Below are 20,264 nucleotides of genomic sequence, written 5' to 3' on the forward strand. Positions count from 1 at the left end.
TCTGAGACAGAACAAATCAAATTAGAAAGAAATTAGTGGGATCGGTGTCTTCCCTTTGATCCGGGAGGATAAGAGAATTTTGGAGGTTTTATTGGTTCAAGGAGGAAGTGGCTTTAGCGATAAGATGTGAGGGAAACAAAAAACGTTCATCGTCTTTGAACCATCAGCAAACACCAAGTTAAAGAAACAGACGTACGTGACCTGTGTGCTCTGTGTGTGTGTGTCCGATTCTTTGCCTCTTCATTACACACACACACACACACACACACACACACACACACACACACACACACACACACACACACACACACACACACACACACACAGTGTTAGCTGCAGTGTCCAGACTACTTAGCAGAGCCACCTGTGTTTCCCTTTCACCAGTAATGACACGCACACACAGATCCCCACAGGGGTTCACGGTCATCCAAAAGCATTTAGATGAGGAACGATGTCCATTTCCTGAAAGAACGCAGCCCATGTCGTTATGCATGCTGGAGTGTAAAGATGCCGTTTTTGCATTAAGCTTCTGTCTCCTGCACACTGACTTATCTTTTGCACATCCTCTGATTTTAGTCTTTTTGTCGAGTTGGAAAGAGTTTGCTGACTTTGGTGAAAAATCAAAGCTTTCATGTAGTTTGTCAGTTTGCATTAGATGCCTAACACAAAAAATGAAACAAAGAGGAAAATCTGAGACTGCTCTGTGTTAGATGTTGGCGAGACTGGAAATGTAGAAGTGGAGCACAACACCAGTGAACAGAATATAAAGTGGAAGATGGAACGTTTCAAAAACACGAGTGTTTGGAAGGTTTATCCTGGTCCGTCTAGTTACATTTAGGTGTTAGCAGCTCTGGTAACATTCAGCAGTTTGCATGAATGTGTGCAGGTTTGCTGGTCTAAGATGCAACATAAAAGCCAACATTTCTTTTAAATCCACAGATCAGACCACCTGAGTGACATGCTGCATGTTCAGCAGCTCGGGTTGTTGCTAAACTTTGTCTGTTGTTTGGTGCTGGGCAGGTAGCACACAGTGGGCTTATCAAAGCTTCCTCACTAAAAACATATGCCTGCAGAGCATGACACAAGGTATTAGGAAGCCGCTGCTTAAATCAGGAACGAGCACTTATTTACAGCTTCACGCCGGGGTTTCTCGGGTCTGAGCGGTTGTTGCTCAAAATCACCAGCTGTCACTCACAACACGCTGAGAGGAGACCAGGGAAGGACACACAAAGGCACACAAGTGAAAGCACACAAATTGCATTATTTGTCACACATGTACTCATGCACCATGCTGTGCAGGGGTTGTTCTGGGTCTGGTAACCTTCTCTTAACTCAGCAGGAAGCAGAAGAACCTCTTCCATTCTTGCTCTCTTTCTTCACTTTAGCAAGTTGATAAATGGCTCAAACTGGTCTTATGTGGAGAACAACCTGTGCAAGGATCAATACTGTAAATGTATTAGGAGCTACCCAGATTACTGCCTCTACTCTGCTGTGTTTGATTTCTTTCTAATGGCATTTCACAATTTTTTATGTACTCGTGCAGGGTGACTTTGACTCAGGAGGTAGAGTGAATTGTGCACCAAGGTTCTGGATACTCCAGTGTCCACATGTTGAAGAGTCCTCGGGGAAGGTACTGAATCCCAAACTGCCCCAAGTGCATCCGTCAGAGTGTGAGTGTGTGCTGATTAGAAAAGTGCTTTAAGGGATAGAAAACAGTGCTGTATGATTGAGTGAATGAGGGCTGTGGCTGAGTGCTAGAAAGGAGCTGTACCATTACCATCTGTGCAACATGCTTGTGCCTTTATGGCCTTCAGTACTTCTCATTTCCAGCCACATCGGGAGCTCTCGGTTGTTTCAAATAAACAACAAATAGGTAGGGTAATTTCCAACAAACAATGTGAAAAAAGGAGGAGGAAGAAATATCTTCCACTTGCATTATGACTGAAGATTTATTTCTCTTATACAAACTAAAGCAGTAACAATGAATCCCATGTAAACATACCGTATTTTCCGCACTATAAGGCGCACTTAAAATCCTTTAATTTTCTCAAAAATCGACAGTGCGTCTTATGTATGAATTCTGGTTGTGCTTACTGACCTCGAACCGATTTTATGTGGTACACGACCCTGTCAAAAATGCTTTAGTCCGACTTTGGTAAGCTACGAAGCTGCACCGCTTGATGGATTGTCAGAGAGTTGTCAGGCCCCTTGACTACGGCAACTGTAGTCAAGGGGCCTGGCGGAGTAATCTGGGTCCTAAACTCCGTCTGATTCAGGTCCCAAAGTCAAACAAACACTGCGGCATCACTGAGAGTTAAAAACTGTCTAAAGTCTTTCATCTTTAATAAAATGATCAGTGTTGCTGCTTTACCAGGTGTAACAATTAAGTTTAACATCCAGGCATCCATGAAAACAGAATTTATTACATTTAACGGAGTTAGAAGTTAGCAGGAAGTTAGCAGGAAATTAGCTCGCTAGTTTCCACCTAAACATGATATAGCATGTTCTGACTGAGAGATTTGTTAAAAATTCAAACGTACAGCTCTGCTATCACTTCCACCATAAATGAAGACAGAAAACTAGACAGAAGTGACGTTTGTAGGGTTACTGAAGTTGGACTAGCTGGTATATGATGATGATATGATCATCATTATATACCAAAGAGTGATCGCCAGCAACACAGCTTGTTAGCATAACATAAACATAGTGAAGCTGGAGGATGAACGCTAACTTTTTTCCACTTAATAAAAGTTAACTTGAGGGTTCCTGATGGTCAGGGACAAATGCAATCGCATGGCAGGATGCTGTAAACAGACCAAACTTCAGTCAGAAGAACAACTGAGATAATCCATCCACAATATGAAGCTAGTCATTAATATACTGCAACAACATGGGAATAGAGCAGCTGTGAGAGAATTCAACAGTAATGAATCAATGGTACGGAAGTGGAGGAAGCAAGAAGAACGAGTTGAGTAAAGTTTGACCTATCTAACTGTTTTGTTTCGCTTAATGCGCCTTATAATCTGGTGCACCTTATGGTCCGAAAAATACAGTAAGCACGAACATTTCAAAATAAGACATTGTGAAGAATGGACTTGTCCCCCAACTCCCTGAATCGCAGAGGTTCTCATCCTCTCAAGCCTGATCTCACACAGTGCAGCATCATCACCTGAGGTGGTTCACCTTAACACAAATGTTAAAATTATGGAAATCTTAAACCTCTATGCATTATTAATCAGGCATGAAATTAATTTTAAACCAAAAGTGGACATCTGAAGTTTTCCGATCTCATGCACCGGCACGGTCTCGCTCCTTGCTCCATCGGATACCGATGTTTGGTCGGGATCTAGAGCCCCATGAGTGCCATTTTCAAGAAAGTAGTCTAATAAAGTTCAGCATGAGTCTCTTAACATCTGACATAGACGCTGTGGGACTGAGTGTCACAGTGCTCTGTGGTAAAAGGGTGAATTTTAACCAAAACCATGTATTTCCCGAAATTTTAGTGATTAAACCTAAACAAGTAGTTTTGTTGTCTAAGGCTAACCGTGCAGTTTTGGTGTAAAAATAATCTCATTACTCAGACTTGTCTGGTTGGCAGTCATGTGAATGTGCCATCAGGCGCTCCATCTGTCTCATAGTGCAGACTTTAGTTGGTTGTTGTGTTCACATCAGAGAAAATGCTCCTCAGCCTGTGTGACAAGGCACCCGAGAGGACCAATCATCAACAATCAGTGCTCATCGCCGGGTCAGCTCTAGGCAAAGAAAATGTTTTCAGTTAAATAAGTACTTTGATAAGGTGAGGGAGGTTTGTTGTCATGGTTACGCTAATTAACACATGGTTAAGGTTTACAAAACAATTATCGTCATGATTGAAAAAAACTTACTTACTAACTTTTATTTTCTGGAAATAAAAAGCAGACAGTTGCCTTCTTTTATAACCTGATCCTCCAACACGCCATCCTGTAAAAATCCCCAGATTTTTCTCCAAGCAAAAGAAAACGTGAGTGAAAAAGATAAAGTAACTACAGCCTCCTGGATTTAAAAAAAGACCTCACGATCAGTCGTCTGTTTAACATTTAAAAGACATCATTAAACTCCGGTGGCTGCCTCTGGCTTTGGAGAAAATGGCAGTATTTGACTCCCTGCGATGAAAAGGCACGGGTAGCACCGTGACCCCAAACACCGGTGTTTGCATCCAGGTTCTGATCTGTGGACGGGTGTGAAAATAAAGGTGCTTTGAGTAAAGACTGAGAAAAGATCAAGCTTTGATTAAAACTTTAATAAAGTCTTTGACTTTTTTTTTTTTTTAATATTTAACCAAGGTTATGATCTTCTTCTAACCTTAAACAGAAAAAGTTCATCTTGCTTCAGTTTCTAAGACCAGCCGTTAGCAGGAATACAGATAAAATAGACTGCCTATCAACATTTTCCTTATGTGGCTCACTGGATATCTTACTTATATCAACACAGATGATGTTGTTGCATTTTTATGGATTAACAGTCACATATATTAAGGCACATTTTTAGTCTCTTTTGCATTGGAGCTCCTTTCACTCAACCACAGTAACATCCTCTGTTTTTGTACCTTGTACAAATGCACACAGGCGCACAAAGGTACCACAAAATAAAATAAAACCACACATCCAAACATGTCGATACACATACATGCGCTCTTAAAGGCATTCATCTGTCACTCTCCATCAAGCAGTGAATAATACACCCATCGTTCAGCAGTCCAATAAGCACACGCTTCCCTGAGCTGCTGATAAATGCACAACACAGTGAAACACAAAAACTTTCTCAAACACACAAAGAAAACCACACAAGAACAAATAACCCTGCATCACACACATAGACAAAACCCCACATACTGTACACACACACTGTGAGTCATGATTGATGCTTCGAGGCTCTGTATACATGTGAAGCCATGGGGGCATTATTATGAAATTATTGATAGTGGACTTTCATCCCCTTGAGAGGTAAAAGGAAACACGCACACAAAGGAAGCCTGGTGAAGACAGAACTGGCCTACATCATACATCATTATTTTTCTTTCCTTTGGCATCATTATGTGACATTTTTCATTAAAAAACATCACAGAGCACCGGAAGCCTCTTTTCCCTCTAAAGAATGACATGAAATGCTGCAAAGAGAACAAAGGCAGCTATTAAATCACATTGTTGCTGGCAGGTGGTAACAGTAGTTTCAGGCCTGTATGCAAATTGATCACAATAACTTGCAGAGTCCATCAGGAACACATTTGTAGATCTTCCTGTAATATGTCTGTAATCATTCCAGCTGAACAAATTGTCCCTGACCCGACTTATATTGGTTTTATTTCCTCTTGGACAACATTCAAGCTTCCTTAATCCCTACTATCATTTACTAATAATCATACCATTCAAACTGCGTACCACAGGGATGAGTGTGTAGTAACTGGATACATTAAATGCCTTTTTTAAAAACCCTTTGTTAGAAAGTCCTTTGCAAGCAACAAACATCTAAAGCCTGAAACTGATGGATGTGAGTAAAGAATGGGTTTCCTCCTTTGGCAAGCCTCCACTGCAGCTGTGTTCAGCTGTTTGTTTTCCCCTTTAGCTTTCTCTTTAGGAAGTGAAATTTCTGTGAACAGTTGCAAAATATTTGACAAATGCCCAGGTTTCCCCTCTCACTGTGTCTCTTTGGGTTATTCTCCATCTGTACTGGAAACTGAATGAAGAGCTCTAAATCTGACAGAAAATGAAAGAATGAGTGAAAGCTCACACATAATCTCTGTGTATTTTCTTAATGGTGTTATTGAATTTAAAATCCTGCTCCTCACATACAAGGTCTTAAATAATCAGGCCCCATCTCATCTTAATGACCTTGTAGTACCATATCACCCTATTAGAGCACTTCGCTCTCGCTCTGCAGGCCTACTTGTTGTTCCTAGAGTATTTAAAAGTAGAATGGGAGGCAGAGCCTTCAGTTTTCAGGCCCCTCTTCTGTGGAACCAGCTTCCAGTTTGGATTCAGGAGACAGACACTATCTCTACTTTCAAGATTAGGCTTCAAACTTTCCTTTTTGCTAAAGCATATAGTTAGGGCTGGACCAGGTGACCCTGAATCCTCCCTTAGTTATGCTGCAATAGGTGTAGGCTGCTGGGGGACTCCCATGATGCACTGAGTCTTTCTTCTTCAGTCACTGTGTGTTAATAGACCTCTCTGCACTTAACCATTAATTATTATTAACCTCTGTCTCTCTTCCACAGCATGTCTTTATCGCATCTTCCTTCTCTCACCCCAACCGGTCGCAGCAGATGGCCCCGCCCCTCCCTGGTTCTGCTGGAGGTTTCTTCCTGTTAAAAGGGAGTTTTTCATGTGATTGTTGGGTTGGTCTCTGTATGTATTATTGTAGGGTCTACCTTACAATATAAAGCACCTTGAGGAAACTGTTGTTGTGATTTGGCGCTGTATAAATAAAATTGAATTGAATTATTATTTAGCGATAAAATTTGGTGTAATTTTGCATCTTTGTGGTGTTAACTGCAGATCAGTTTGTCAAGTGTTTAATTTTGAATAAACAATAAGTTACATTTTAAAATCCAAACACGTCATTCAGTGTAAAACGTTTTTATTGCAGTTAAAGTGAACTTACTGAACCTGAATATTAGGAACCTGATAAAAATGCTGGACTGAGGTTTTTGTATCTAAGCTCCTCATACATTCAGTCTGTTATTGACACTGATGATTGGCTGGACCTTGTTGTAATGAATTATATGTCTGCCTCATGGAGAGTGCTCTTCATGTGACTGGATGTTGTGAAGTGGTCTTCTTTATGATGCTGTGATCACATATCATCGTGTTTCAGACACGTTTGTGTTTGTGCTGCAGAACTCCCCGGTGCAGTAATTGTTTGAATATTTTTGGCCACCCTTAATGTTCCCTGTTATCTCACCAAATTATTGTTTTGTTTCTGCAGCCTAAGGATGGCCTGCCTTTCCTGTTTTTTGGTGTTTTTTGTGTGCTGGGATCTTATTTGACCACACGTTGTGACAGCAACAGCTTCCAAATGCAGATGCCAAACTTGGAATGGTTTCGAGACAGTTTAGCTGCTTTATTGATGAATAAATAGCCCACACCTGTCCATGAAGCAGCTTTTGATCACTGTCCAATTACATTTGGTGCCTTGAAAACAGGTCGCTACATTTCCTGCAAACTCTGTCTCCGGTTTATATGTCGATACTCTAGAATTAAAGCTTTGTAGGATAAGTTATGTCTAAAGGCAGAGAATGGTTTGTGTTTTTTCTGTACATCATTTTAAATCTGAGCATGAAAGCTCAATAACAGATTTAATGGATGACATACTTAAACATCCGTCTCTGCACATTACTTAAGCATAACCTCGAGAGCTTTTTGCCTCACATCAGTGAAATTATATACTGTTTCTATGCAGTTTTCCATACATAGAGCTGTGCAGACTTCCTCCAAGTGTTTATTTTAACAAACATAATCAGAGACAAACAGGTGAGTGTCCAGTGGGGGCACCCTTCCCCACGATACTGAGAGCCAGAGCTAAACCGGAGTCTAATTTTGTGCAACATTGAAGCGAACACGCAGTGCGAGGCTGCTCAGTAGGCAGATCGAGTTTGATCCAACACATATTGACAGGTATGTGTGGGTACGAGCCTTTGCAGTGAGGTAAAGTTGGTTGTGTGGGTTAGGAGAGGAAGTACAAAACACAGGCTGCTGGTGCCAACAACACCCCCTGAAACGCACACACAGAAACACAGACACACACACGTGTGCGCTCACACTTGTGCCACCTACCCAGATGAAAGAGTTGGCTCTGTGGCAGACCACTGCGCGGCCCTCTTGAGGGTTACTGCTGCTATTTCTGGGATAAGGAGTCAGCAGGCAGGCCTGTGTGCATTGTACAGCATGTTATTTCGCAGGCATTGGAGTATGTTCCATATCTGAAGAGAATGTGTGCGAGTGACTCCTGCTGCAATCATACTGAGGCTTGAGCTTCATTATTAAGTAAACACACACACAGACACACACACAGTCCTCCGAGGGGAGAAACCACAGCCTCGGATTGCTGAAGAGTCTTAATGTCAACAACTGCCTCTAAAAGCACAAGTGTTTGTGGCTGAGCAGCAGTTTAAGATAAGCCGAAGGCTACTGAACGGAAAGACTGATATCATCGCAGCAGAATGTGCTTGCTGTAATGGTGACTGATGGCACGTTCACGAATTAATCAAGAGGGGTAAAAAATGAAATATGGAAGCAGCAGGTGAAGAAGACACTTGTGATAAAATGTTTCATAAGAGAAGCGATGCAGGAACGAGGGAGGCATGTTTGAGATGATTTACAGTAAGAGAGAAGACATGTTGGGGAAAAAGCACAGGTGGTAAAGGAAGAAGAAGAATGATGCAATGAATGATGCGATCTGCAGTCACGGAGACAAGAAATTACACAAAGAGCAGAGGCTTCATTTTAACAGCGAATCATGGTGTTAGTCATGATTTGGGCTTCTAAGTATTTTAGTTTTAGTTGACTAAATATCATGAGATCATAGTAGACTAAATATAAACTCAGACTGTCGTGTTTTTACCAGTGTGGCGCTCCACACAGTCTGCAAAGTTTTCTTGAGAGCATTTATGAAATGTGTCAATGTGTCTGCTCTTTCTTTCTCCCAAGCACTGACGCTCTGTCATGCTGTCGTGAGAAACGGGGATCTAATTCATCGAATGTGCGCATCTGACTTTTCTGCACAAGGAGGCTACTTCTGATTGGACTTATCGCTCCAGAGTATTTTCATCTCATTTTCATTTGTTAATGAAAGTGTGTGCACATTTCATCATAGTTTTCTGTCCTCGTGCGTTAGTTTTTGTTTAGTTATCATCTTGTTTTGATGAAACAGTTTATTGGTCAACTGGAAGCCCTTCTAAACAAGTTCAGTCTTTTTTTTACTTGTGCTGTCTTTGACCTTTAACATGCTAACTGAGGTCTGTAGAGTCTGAGATGGAGCTCTGGGGTTTTTTCTCAGTTTCTCTGAGCAGTGCACGGTGTGACTTCCGGCTGAATTGGATGGGACGTCCAATCCTGGGATCTTTAAGTCTGACGTCATTAGCTGTTTCCGGGACCAAACTCCGCTTCAGGTCCCAAAGTCAAACAAACACTGTGGCATCACTGAGAGTTAAAAACTGTCTAAATTCTTTCATCTTTAATAAAATGATCAGCGTTGCTGCTTTACTAGGTTTAACTATTAAGTTTAACATCCATGAAAACAGAATTTATGAAGTTTAACAGAGTTAGAAGTTAGCAGGAAGTTAGCTCGCTAGCTTCCACCTAAACATGATATAGCATGTTTTGACTGAGAGATTTCTGAAAAATTCAAACGTACAGCTCTGCTATCACTTCCAACATAGATGAAGACAGAAAACTAAACAGCAGTGACGTTTGTAGGGTTACTGAGGTTGGGCTAGCTGGTATATAATTATGTGCTACGTGGTGGCTAGCTACACAGCTATGTTAGCATAGCATAAACACAGTGAAGCTGGAGGACGAATGCTAACTTTTTTCCACTTGATAAAAGTTAACGTGAGGGTTCCCAATGGTTAGGGACAAATGCAGTTGCATGGCAGGATGCTGTAAACCAGCGGTCACCAACACCCGGGCAGGTCCGTGAGTCATTTTGTGAGTGGGTTTATTTTTTTGTATTCATCCGCGACACCTTAAAGGCCGGTCTGTGAAAATATTGTCGGACATATGGCGCAAAAAAGGTTGGGGACCGCTGCTGTAAACGTACCAAACTTCAGTCAGGAGAACACTGAGATAATCCATCCACAATACAAGGTTAGTCATTAATATACTGCTGCATGGGCTGGGCTGTAGTTTCATTGTAAGGGTTTAAAAACTGAGCTTTAAAATGAACAGTGGTAATAAAAACTGAGAGAGGCCGACAGTGATCACTGACTGTTTTTAGGGGCTTGTTCAGATTAAACACAAAACATTAAAACATGTTAAAAACACAACAGCCTTGTAGTTTGGACCTAGGGTTGCCAACTCCCTGAAAAATAAATAAGGGACACCTCGTGGCCAGGGCCGGGCAACCTAGTTGTCTTCACCCTTCCCAGTGTGGTAGCTCTTTTTTGTGTGTGTGAAATTATTTTTTAACCATTTGACTTGAATTTGATTTAAGCAGATGCATATTCTTTGTGATATGACCATATAGGAAACAAATGATCATTTAGCCATTTATTTTTAGCTCAAAATGACAACATTAACACAGTAAAACAGGTCTCTTTCTTAAACAGAAGCCTGTCATGCTTAACTTTTGAGAATATAAGTAAATCTTTCTTTAAAAGAACTCTGTCCTGCTTAACTTAAAATTATATAAATTAATAGAAAGCAATAGAACGAAAAATATTCTTGTAACTGTGCACATTTAGTGCATTTAGTACAACTGGCTTCAGTTGAGGTATTATTTCAGCTTTTCTAATGCTAATCAGCTGCTCCTGTTTGTAAACCCGCTTGTTCCCATGATTATGCATCATAACTCATCATCATTATTCATCTATGTATTACTTTTATGTATTAGTCATCTATTTGTTGTAATCATCTATCCTTGCAGTTGTTTATTACACAAAATAAATGATATTATCACACTTCTGGCCACATAGCGCTGATATTCACTGCACATGCCCATATTAACCTTAACCAGAGGGTTTAAAAAACAAACCAGTGTTTACATACCATATCTGCTTCTGCCGTGGCCTGGTGGACAAGAAATTGGTTAAGGGTTCCCTGAGCTTTCACGCCCCTCATGTTCTTCATGTGCCCACCATTAGAAGCATGCCTATGGAAAAAGTGCGCCGGCACACAGTGCAGTGCGCTTTATAGGTGTTATGGTGACCTTTTCCAGCCAGGTGTTTCCCTTTTCCCAGTCCTCCCTGTGCTTTTGCAGCCTTTTTTTCTTTCTCTGAGCGAACAAACATTGCTGCTCTAATGCTGGGCTTACACTGTGCGATTTCTGGCCCATTTTGAGACGATTTTTGAGTCGTGCGACCGATTTGGTGATCGGCCCAATTTTGGCCTTCATCGTGCGTCGTGTAGTATACGTGGGGTAATGAGAAGCGATTAACACCTCGAGCAGCTCCCGATCATCAATCGCTCGTGAGCCGCTCACACTGCTCGCGCGCAAACACGTAAACGTCGGTGAAAAAGATGGAGCAGCTCGGCTGTGCAGCGTGTGATCTGGACACAAGCGATGGAGGCACTTGTAGAACTTTGGAAAGCTCATCCGAGCCTTTTCGATGTGGCATCACAAAATTATCACGACCACAACAACCGTGAAAACAGTTGGATCTACATCGCTGCTCAATCACAGCTGCCTGATCAATGTTTTTCATTAGCAATTTAGCAAAGTTGATGGTGGTGGTGTGTCTGTGTGAGTGAAAGACAGAGAGAGCGAGCGACAGATTTTCTGTTATAACCTTCATTTTATGGAGGCACAGTGTGAGCACTCAGGTCGCATCAGAGCATCGGGCGGTATAGTGTGAGACCTGCATCGTGACCTATGAACTTCTAACCCCTGTGAGTCAATCGTGCAGTTTGAGCAGGAGCTGAATAACGTGACTGAAAAAATCGCACAGTGTCTGCCCAGCTTTAGGTGTACTGTCGTCCGAGACTTGCACCGCAGTGTCGGCGTTTGTTTCCCTGTTGGCCATGCTTCTTGTTGTGGTCATCTGTTGTCTTCCGGTATTTTCTCCGCAAGCGACCTTTCCTCGACCAATGAGATGAGCGGTAATCTGAATTGTCATACTCGAATTGTCATAAGTGTGCTGTCAGCTCATTGGTCACAAAGCAGGAGAGGGGCTGGGAGTTATGCTTTCAAACAAAGCGTTAATTCCATTAACATTTATAGACTACTTTTGATTCTCACTGTATTACGGGACAAAGTGCGTCGCTTATTAGCTCAACACGGGACGTGTACTTTTGTTTCGAAATACGGGACGATTCCGTTTTTTAAGGGACGGTTGGCAACCCTATTTGGACCAGAAAGCAGAGTTCACACGTCATCACTTAAAGACCGGATTAGCAGCTGTTTTGAATGGTTTCCACTTGGCAATAATCTTTCTTACTGCACAACGATGGACTTTAACGGTTTATAAATGACCTTATAACCCTGATAAGCTTGATGAACAGCAACAGTTGCTTCTCTCAGATGTCTTTCCAAACTGCCAAAACATCTGCTTTCATCCAGGTGCCCACACTTACTGATGATGATTAATTAGTGCATGTGAATAGCATCACCTGGTTGCAGTCCAGGTGTACTTTGTTTTTGACTCGCTGCTTCTGCAATTTGGCTTAGTTTTTGTTATCAAAGAGACATAAAGACAAAAACCATTTTATTTCACACAACAATTCACTCAGGTGAGTCCCTCAGTTTACTGCAACTTTTTAATTTGGCTACTTTTTCAGGCACACTTGCCAGCACCTGGCAGGAGGCCAAACAAATAAAAAGCCAGAAATCAGAAAGCAATAAACCTTATGCTGTGATTAGATTTACAGCAATCTTATTTGGACATGTGTAGCGAGGAAAAAAAAGAAAAGCTTTTGTCTGATGAAACATAATTTGATTTAGCAGCGTGCAGCCAGTGAGTTTGGGACATTAGCAGAGCAGGGTGCTGGAAGCTGCCAAGACCGTCTCACCAGGCGCCCACCCAGGTGGGGAGGAATTGATTTTATATGGTAAAGAAAATATTTTGCACTTAACTTCCTTTCTGTCCACTACAAAATGCCAAAATCTGATTTAGCAAGAGAGACTAAAGCATGCAAATCAGATTTCTACTGCATTGTTTTAAATATCCTTTTCTGTTCTGTCCACTCCTCTAAAATATCATTGCAGCTTTATTCAGTCGATATGATAATCATATAAAGTGCAATGGAAATGATTATGTCTATAAATGAGAAGTTATTGTAGGCTATTAAGGGAACAGTTATAATACATGTTTTTATCTACACTTCCAACAAAGCTGAAAAGGATAAATGTCCTTCTGCACAGTGCACATCGCTGCTCTGCACACACATAAGAATGCAAGCTCACGGGGTGATGTGTGAGGTCGTAATACGGCCAAAAATTGAACTATTTAATGCACCTTCCTTTTACTGATATGATTTTGTTTATTGGGGTTGTTGCTGCCGTGTTGGGTTAAAGAAAAATGTTCCCAAAGCCGCTGGATTTCTGCTCGTCCATTTGATCCTTGAGTATGGATTTATGCACGTAAGCAACCCGAGCCAACAGCTGGAACAGTTTTATGCAATGCAGAGTCGGTTCACCTAGCAGCTCGGTTTTACTGTCTTCTAGTAAAAACACAGACTTACTGTATGCACAGGGCTGCCAGTTGCTGATGCACGCTATTCAGCACAGAGGAGAAAAAAGTAGAAGTTAGGTACCAGTTGTGGGGCATCTGCCTCCATGATATCTAAATGCAAACTTATCAAAGCCAGAGAAGGACATCCAGACTGAGCTTTACTCGGTAATAGCACCAAACTTTAAAAAAGCATCTATTGTAAAGGTCCAATTAGTCCAAGACAAATTGGCTTTTTCTTTATTTTTTAGAAAACAATTTCAGCACTATCAAACAATATCATATGAACATATTATTACTATTTAAAACATTCTTTGTTCCCCATTTCTTTGTCTGATTTATTGCCTTGCTATCAATCACCAGAACAGCTCCAGTTCCATCCAGAAACTTTTGGTTTTGATCAAGAGAAACAAAACGATGAAACATGGAATATGTCCTGTGTGTGTGATCAGTGATTCGTGCTTCTGAGCAGAGTTAAAATCTGTGTTAGTAGGTTACACTCTCAGCAAATGCCAACCACAAGAGACACGCCTGAAGTGTGAGTACAAAGTGTGTGTGTGTGAATCTACAGGCTTGCAGACGTTCACACTGGTACACTTGAGTTTGCATGAGCCTCTGTTCAAGAGCGTTGGCTCAGTGCTCGTGCAGAAACTTTGACTTGTGTTCATGCGTGTGCTGTTGTGTGTTTTTATGTCAGCAGAAAGCGTGAGAACCAGGTCGGTCTCCCGAGAAGAAGAAAAACAGTGAAATGATGGAGTGATGAATAAATGAGGGCAGGAGCGATGAGAAGAAAGAAGAGAAAGAAATGCTGATGCCGACAGGTCAGTGGTAACGGCTCTCTGAGCTAATTACACGAGGCTAAGAGCAAACTTCAGTCGTACTGCACAGAGTTACAGCCAATTAAAAACAGTATAAAGGGGAGCAGATGGTCAGGGATGTTGGGCAGTGCAGGAGAAATGGTTTTCCTATATTGGACCTTCTCTCACTGTGGTTTCATATAAACTGCTGGTGTGCTGCCTCCGTCTTAAATCTGGTGCTTTATGATGCACACACACACACACTCTTGTAATTGCACACAATGCATGCCGTGCCCAACTGTAAGGCAGTTATCCAAAACTGTTGTCACTTTGGGCCCATCAGTACTCTCACTGTTAAGATAAATTATTTGAGTGGGTGACAAATTTCCTGCTGTGATCTTCCAGCTAGTCTCCATCAGGCGTGTGTGCTTTGGTGTGTTTTCATGGGTGCGTGTTAATTAGGAGCAAGCTTTCACGACTCGATTAAATGAAGAGAATCTTTGATCGTTCCTTCTTTGCCCTCTCACGGGTACAAACTCCAAAACAGCCTTAGGACACAAAGTGTGAGGGTGGAGGAGCGAGTGGAGGTGAAGGAGAGAGGGAGCGTAGGAACCAGGAGAGGCAGCGCTGGTTTCTCTGTCTGCTGGCTCGTTCACGTGCTCACAGACGTCTGTGGTTCATAACACCTTCTGACCTCTGCGTCCTCTTCACTTCTCAGCAGCTCAGTTACATTTGGTGAAGCTCAGCCCTGCTTTTGTTCCACTCATCCTGCTGCAGCACATGTCCAACAAGTGGAGGTGTTCATACAGCCAGCATAGCTCTGATCTGTTCATGGAGACCCCTCAGTGATGTAATACCCAATAATAAAATGCATGTGAGCTAGTGAACGTCCTATCAGCTGCAGCTGGGCCTAATAACAATGAACAAATGTTAGCATAATATGCAAAATTAAGCTTTAATAATGTCAAAATAGAGACATTATTATTATTGTTTTTACACCAGGAGTAACTACATTTGGAGAGAAGGATGGAGAGCCAGGCCGTCAGCTGCAATGCTAATAATCTAAAAACTGAACTAGTTGAGTTCAGTTTTTGTGTAACTTGGCTTCTTGACAGCTGCCTTTCCGCTCAGATGATTTCTGATGAGGCTTCAGTGAACAGCAGATGGATCAGCTGAAGGTCCAAATGCAGATCTCAGGTCCTTGCTGGTTTTTTCCTGCTTCTTAAGGACGTGACTTTTAGGTTTTTAGGTGCCTGAAAATATGATTTCAAATTTGTTCTTTGCTAAGATTTCTGGGTTTTATGTGTAGACAAAACACCAGTTCATCCCATCTCGTAGGTGTGTTTTTTAAATCCCTGAATGATTCATAGTCCAGAGTTAATTGTCTTAACAAGCAAGTAGACATTCTTTTGAAAATGCTCAGGCAGGAGGACTAGACTAAACATGAGTGGGGGGAAAGCCAGTGCCCACAGAAAAACTTTAACAGCCCTCCAGAGAGCCTGGACCATCAAGACCAGTTTAAATGAGTCTGCATCCTTGGAAAAAGCAAAATACAGAGAATATAGAGACGCTGGCTCAAGACTTTTGCACATGTGATGGAAATTTCTTTTATGTATGTATGTATATATGAATGTATACATATGAATATAAATAAACACAAAACACCAGACTACATGTTGTTTAGCCTTTATTAAATAATAATAATAATAATCATAATAATAATAATAACATTAAAAAAAGAAATTTTTCTGTACAAAGTCTACAAACAACAGTTTGAATAATCTGGCCAGTGCCGTAGGTTTGTGTTGATGTAGTGTACATATGTGTGTCTGTCATTAGTGTGTGTGTGTGTCCATCGAGACAGAAGAGGTAATACTATGTGGACTTCCAGAAGGAATGAGTGAGTAAAGTCACGCAGGAGGAGAGACAACTTCATGAGTGTGTGTGTCTCATTGTTTCTATAGAACTGTTGCAATATATTCTCTAGTCATGTTTACAGTGTGTGTGTGTGTGTGTGAGACAGAGAGTGTAAGATATCAGTTGGGAGAGAGAAAGAGTGAGAGAGAGCAAGCAAGAGAGACATAATGAGAGAGCTCCAAGGCACTTGGAAAACAGTCCAATGAAAACACAGTTAGATGGACAGAAAACTCTCCGTCTCCCTCCATTGTTCCCTTCCTTCATCTCTCTTTCAACACCTTTTACTATTCCCTTCATCTTCTTTGTTTCCTTAATAGGCCTCCTGGCTATATCGATGCGTGCCCTTGAAAGAGGAGAGAGGAAGACAGAGAGAAAGAACGGGGGCTGCAGGCAAAGATGCACCGAGCGCGACACGTTCTCCTCCAAATTCCCCCCGTTTCCTCTGCTCTTTGAGTTTACACCGTAGAAGATAACAACGTGATATTTCACAGGTTCAAAATAAAATCAAAACCTACTTCCTAGGATTAAGGTTTCATCTGTAAAAGAAAGAGGCGGAGTTCAACGTTTAGTCCTCCAGTCTGAAGTCGTGTGTGTCTCTCATCGTCCACCTGTCCTCCTCACGCTCATCTTCTATCTTTTATTTTGTTTGCTCTTTACTTTCGCAGTCTTTGGATACGCTCACATGCACAGAATAACTGGATTGGATATTAATTTGATCAAAGTTGATTTAATGTTCCCAGTTGAAACTTTTTGGATGGATTTTCTTCTATTAAAAAATATTAATTATGCTCAGTAATTTCTTAAATAACACAAGTGAAGTTTGCATTAGAAAAATCTATATTTCCCCAAACTTTTCTCTGTCAGAACACAAGGTTTGCAGATATTTTTAACATCAGTGTTTTTTTGTTAGAGCACTTCGGGGAATATTAAAGCCGACCTCGAGTCGGCAGGACTCCAACCAAACATGGTTTCTTTTTAGAAATGTCAAACAAATTACTGGGCGTTGATTCGGTTAGATATTCATTTGCAGCACTTTCATAAATGATTAAACCTGTGATAGAAGCTGCATCTTTATCCTGCTTTTCACGTGTTGCATCACAAAGTAAAACCTGTGTTTTTTGTCAAATTTGCACGTTTACCTGCTTTTTCTTTTGCAGTCTCACTAAATGTTTTGCCACCAATAACATTTCTTTATTTTGTGACTCAATTGCGTGCATGAAATACAAACAAAATAGAAACACAACAGCAGAAACACACCTGGGATGCTATCAGCTGTCGAAGATACCTTTAAGAAAGGTAAGAAAGGCTCAGTTTAGGCTAAATGATCGATTGCTTGGTATTTTTTTTGAATAACACATTTGGCACTTGCATGTAAACACAACCATTTATTTGTCTTTGCCTCTGTCTTCCTCTCTACCTGTGTGTGTGTGTGTGTGTGTGTGTGTGTGTGTGTGTGTGTGTGTGTGCCTCCTCCTGTTTATCAGTCTCTCCAGCAGCACTGGCCCTCCTCGATGGCTGTCCTCCGATACAGCGTATACTGTAGTTAGCTTAAGGCTCGATTGTGTGTCCAAAAAAGTCGACAGTGCGATTTCCGTTCTCCTCCTGTAGTCTTTCTTTCGCCTTTCATCTTTGAGCGGCCTTTGTTTAGAAGGGTAAAGTGGTGGATAAGCGGCGTGACGACTCATCGCTCTTAATCCCCGCAGCCCTACCGTGCACATACAAGGCTCTTTGGCAATCCATAGGTTGCAATAAAACAATCACTGACATTTTCTTCACACAGTGTCTGTCCATCATTTGGGCATCGTACAGTTTGGAAAGCAAAAAAATAGAGATATATACCAAAAACAAACTCTAGAATACTGAATCTAAAGCACGACTCCATAACAGCATGTTAGATTTTGATAAACCTCTGATTTTCTGCCTTACTTTATCTTTCCTCTACTCTTTGTAAAGACTCATAATCTGTAATGGAAAATAGGCCAAAATAGCTAGTAAAGGACTGAAAGAACACGTAAGACCGTGGAGTCCAACACAATGCTAAAATAAAAGGCTAAAAAAATGGCATAAGAGCTCTACAGGGCGGCTACGAACTGAAGCTGGCTTTTCTTTACCTTTTTTTCCCAAAGAGACACAAGTCTAAAACAGAACAAAAACAGTCACCATTACTCTTCTATGCCACTGGTTTCACGAAGCGCAGACCGGGGCAGACAAAGGAGCGAGCGAGCGCCACATGGCAGGCTAATGGACGTTAAAAACTCACAGAACTCATATCCAACACTTTCAGAAACAAACCAAAAAAAAGAAAATGTCCTTTTTCATACTCCTTTCCTTCTTTGCCATTAGAAATCTAGATCATTTGAGTTGTGTGGTTCAATATCTTTTTTAACTTTTTTTGGAGGGGGGGGGGGGGTTAGGCATTCACTTGATATGTGTTGATTTCAGTCAAAAATGACCCACTGAACCCACCCACTGGTGCCCTGTGGAACATGCTTCTGCTGTTCGCGCTGAAGTTTCACGTCTGCATCAGTCACGAGGGCGGATCATCAAATTCCTTTCTTCATCAAGAATCCCAACATTTTAGCCCAGACTGTGCTGCCATTTGTAGTCCAAATGTCCAGACTGTCACAGGTGCTGTAGTCCATTCTTCTCGATGTCATCCCAGTGGCTCGTGGGTAATATTCAATGGTAGATCAATCATTAATACTCTTTTTTTTTCATTCCTTCATTCAATCACAGGCTTTTAGAATCGAGCAGGCTGTCTCCTGCAGGCAGAGGAGAAAATGGACTATAGGCGGGGGGAGACGGGGGTCACATGTTCCCCTAGTTTAGGCCTCGTAGCATGTAGGGGAGATAAAGATCACAAGTTCCCACTGGCACATAGACAATCGGGGAAACTCCGGGTTCACCCCGTTAGACATCAGAGCAAGGGGTTAGCGGGGCATTAGGTAGGGGACACGGGGGTCGAGATTACAGATAGTGCTTCGTTTTCAAATTGTCTGAGAACAAGATGACTTGCGGGGGCTCGCGTCTTCCCCCACCATCACTCTCCAGAGTTCCCCTCTGAGTTCTCATGCCTCTGAGCAGCACCTCTGCTGGTTCATCTTAACTTTATGCTTGATCCCGTCGTACAGCTCAAAGTTGTAGTTCTCCAGTGTCGTGGAGGAGCGCGAGGAGAGCCCGCTGTAGGAGCACGTGCAGTAGAGGAGGAATCCCGCGCACACCGCTCCCAGCAGGACGCCTAACGAGCTCATCACGATGATGGTGAGGAGGATCGGGTCGAGCGTGTACAGCCAGGCGTTGTCCTTGTCCTTCTCTGACACCAAGGTGACGGAGGGGGGGTCCATGTTGGAGGAGGGGGTGGAGAAGGAGGATGGCCACCCTGGGAACACATAGTCTGGAGAGAAAATAGGAAATCTTAGCAAGCTGATGTATTCAAGACCACAGTTGTTATTGATTAGCAACTTTGGAAAACGTAATGCAATTAATTACTCTAAAGGTACGATCTGGTGCATGTGGTGAGGGCTGAAGTGTGCACTCCTACTTAGTAAGGCAATCGGGCTAATCCGAATAATGAATGTGTACACATGAACGAGCCAATCCACAATTAAGTGCTGCATTTGGAGTGTTTTATGGAAGCACACACTGCAGACAAGCAGGAAAGCTGTAAACAGACAGTAAACAGACTTGTTTAGCGAGCTAAAAGCTGAGTACTCTCGTCTTGTTTCTGTCAAGGGGCTGAAAGAAACAAGGAGCAGTGGGCACACACACACATGTAATCTGTGATTGTTACAGACAGATGTTTTTCTCGGTGCCCAGAAGGAAGCTGTCTGTCTCACTTTGTCTGCCGTGGAACATGAAAGAGGAGGAGGACGAGGAAGAACGCACACCGTATGCACACGCAGACATGCGCTTTTGCCAGCTCGCTCACACTCGTCTCCTTTCTTTGCACACAGCAGAGATTGTCTGTCACCGTTGCCACGGGCTCTTTTCTGGAGGAGCCATAGGCACGCCTGTCCTTAAAGAGCAATTTCACTTGTCTTTGGGTGAGACTTGTAAAACAGCCAGTATAGCCCGAGGCTGCGAGGAGAGAGGAGGATAACCTCACCTTCGTTGATGGGGGGCTTGTGGTTGAAAACAGGATCTTTTTCAAAATCTATTGGCCTGGGATCTGTTAAAGAGACAGAAAGAAT

General features: G+C 42.1%; 1 protein-coding gene across 3 annotated transcripts in view; it reads right to left on the reverse strand.

Annotated features, from left to right (window-relative positions):
* Positions 1-15,827: 15,827 nt before the first annotated feature.
* Positions 15,828-20,264, reverse strand: part of LOC146651636 (neuropilin-2-like) — a 93,949-nt gene continuing 89,512 nt past the window's right edge. For 2 of the 3 annotated variants that reach the window (XM_085384162.1, XM_085384160.1), the window contains 2 exons: positions 20,180-20,242; positions 15,828-19,468 (listed from right to left, as the gene is read on the reverse strand). In XM_085384162.1, the coding sequence (XP_085240288.1) occupies positions 19,143-19,468; positions 20,180-20,242 (389 nt within the window). In that variant the 3' untranslated portion in view covers positions 15,828-19,142. The remainder of the gene's footprint in view (positions 19,469-20,179; positions 20,243-20,264) is intronic. The other variant, XM_085384163.1, reaches the window with a different exon arrangement.

Source organism: Rhamphochromis longiceps, linkage group LG16 (assembly GCF_057381845.1).
Source record: "Rhamphochromis longiceps isolate RC_006_pf linkage group LG16, R_longiceps_female_GT1.1, whole genome shotgun sequence".
NCBI classification, from domain to species: Eukaryota; Metazoa; Chordata; class Actinopteri; order Cichliformes; family Cichlidae; genus Rhamphochromis; species Rhamphochromis longiceps.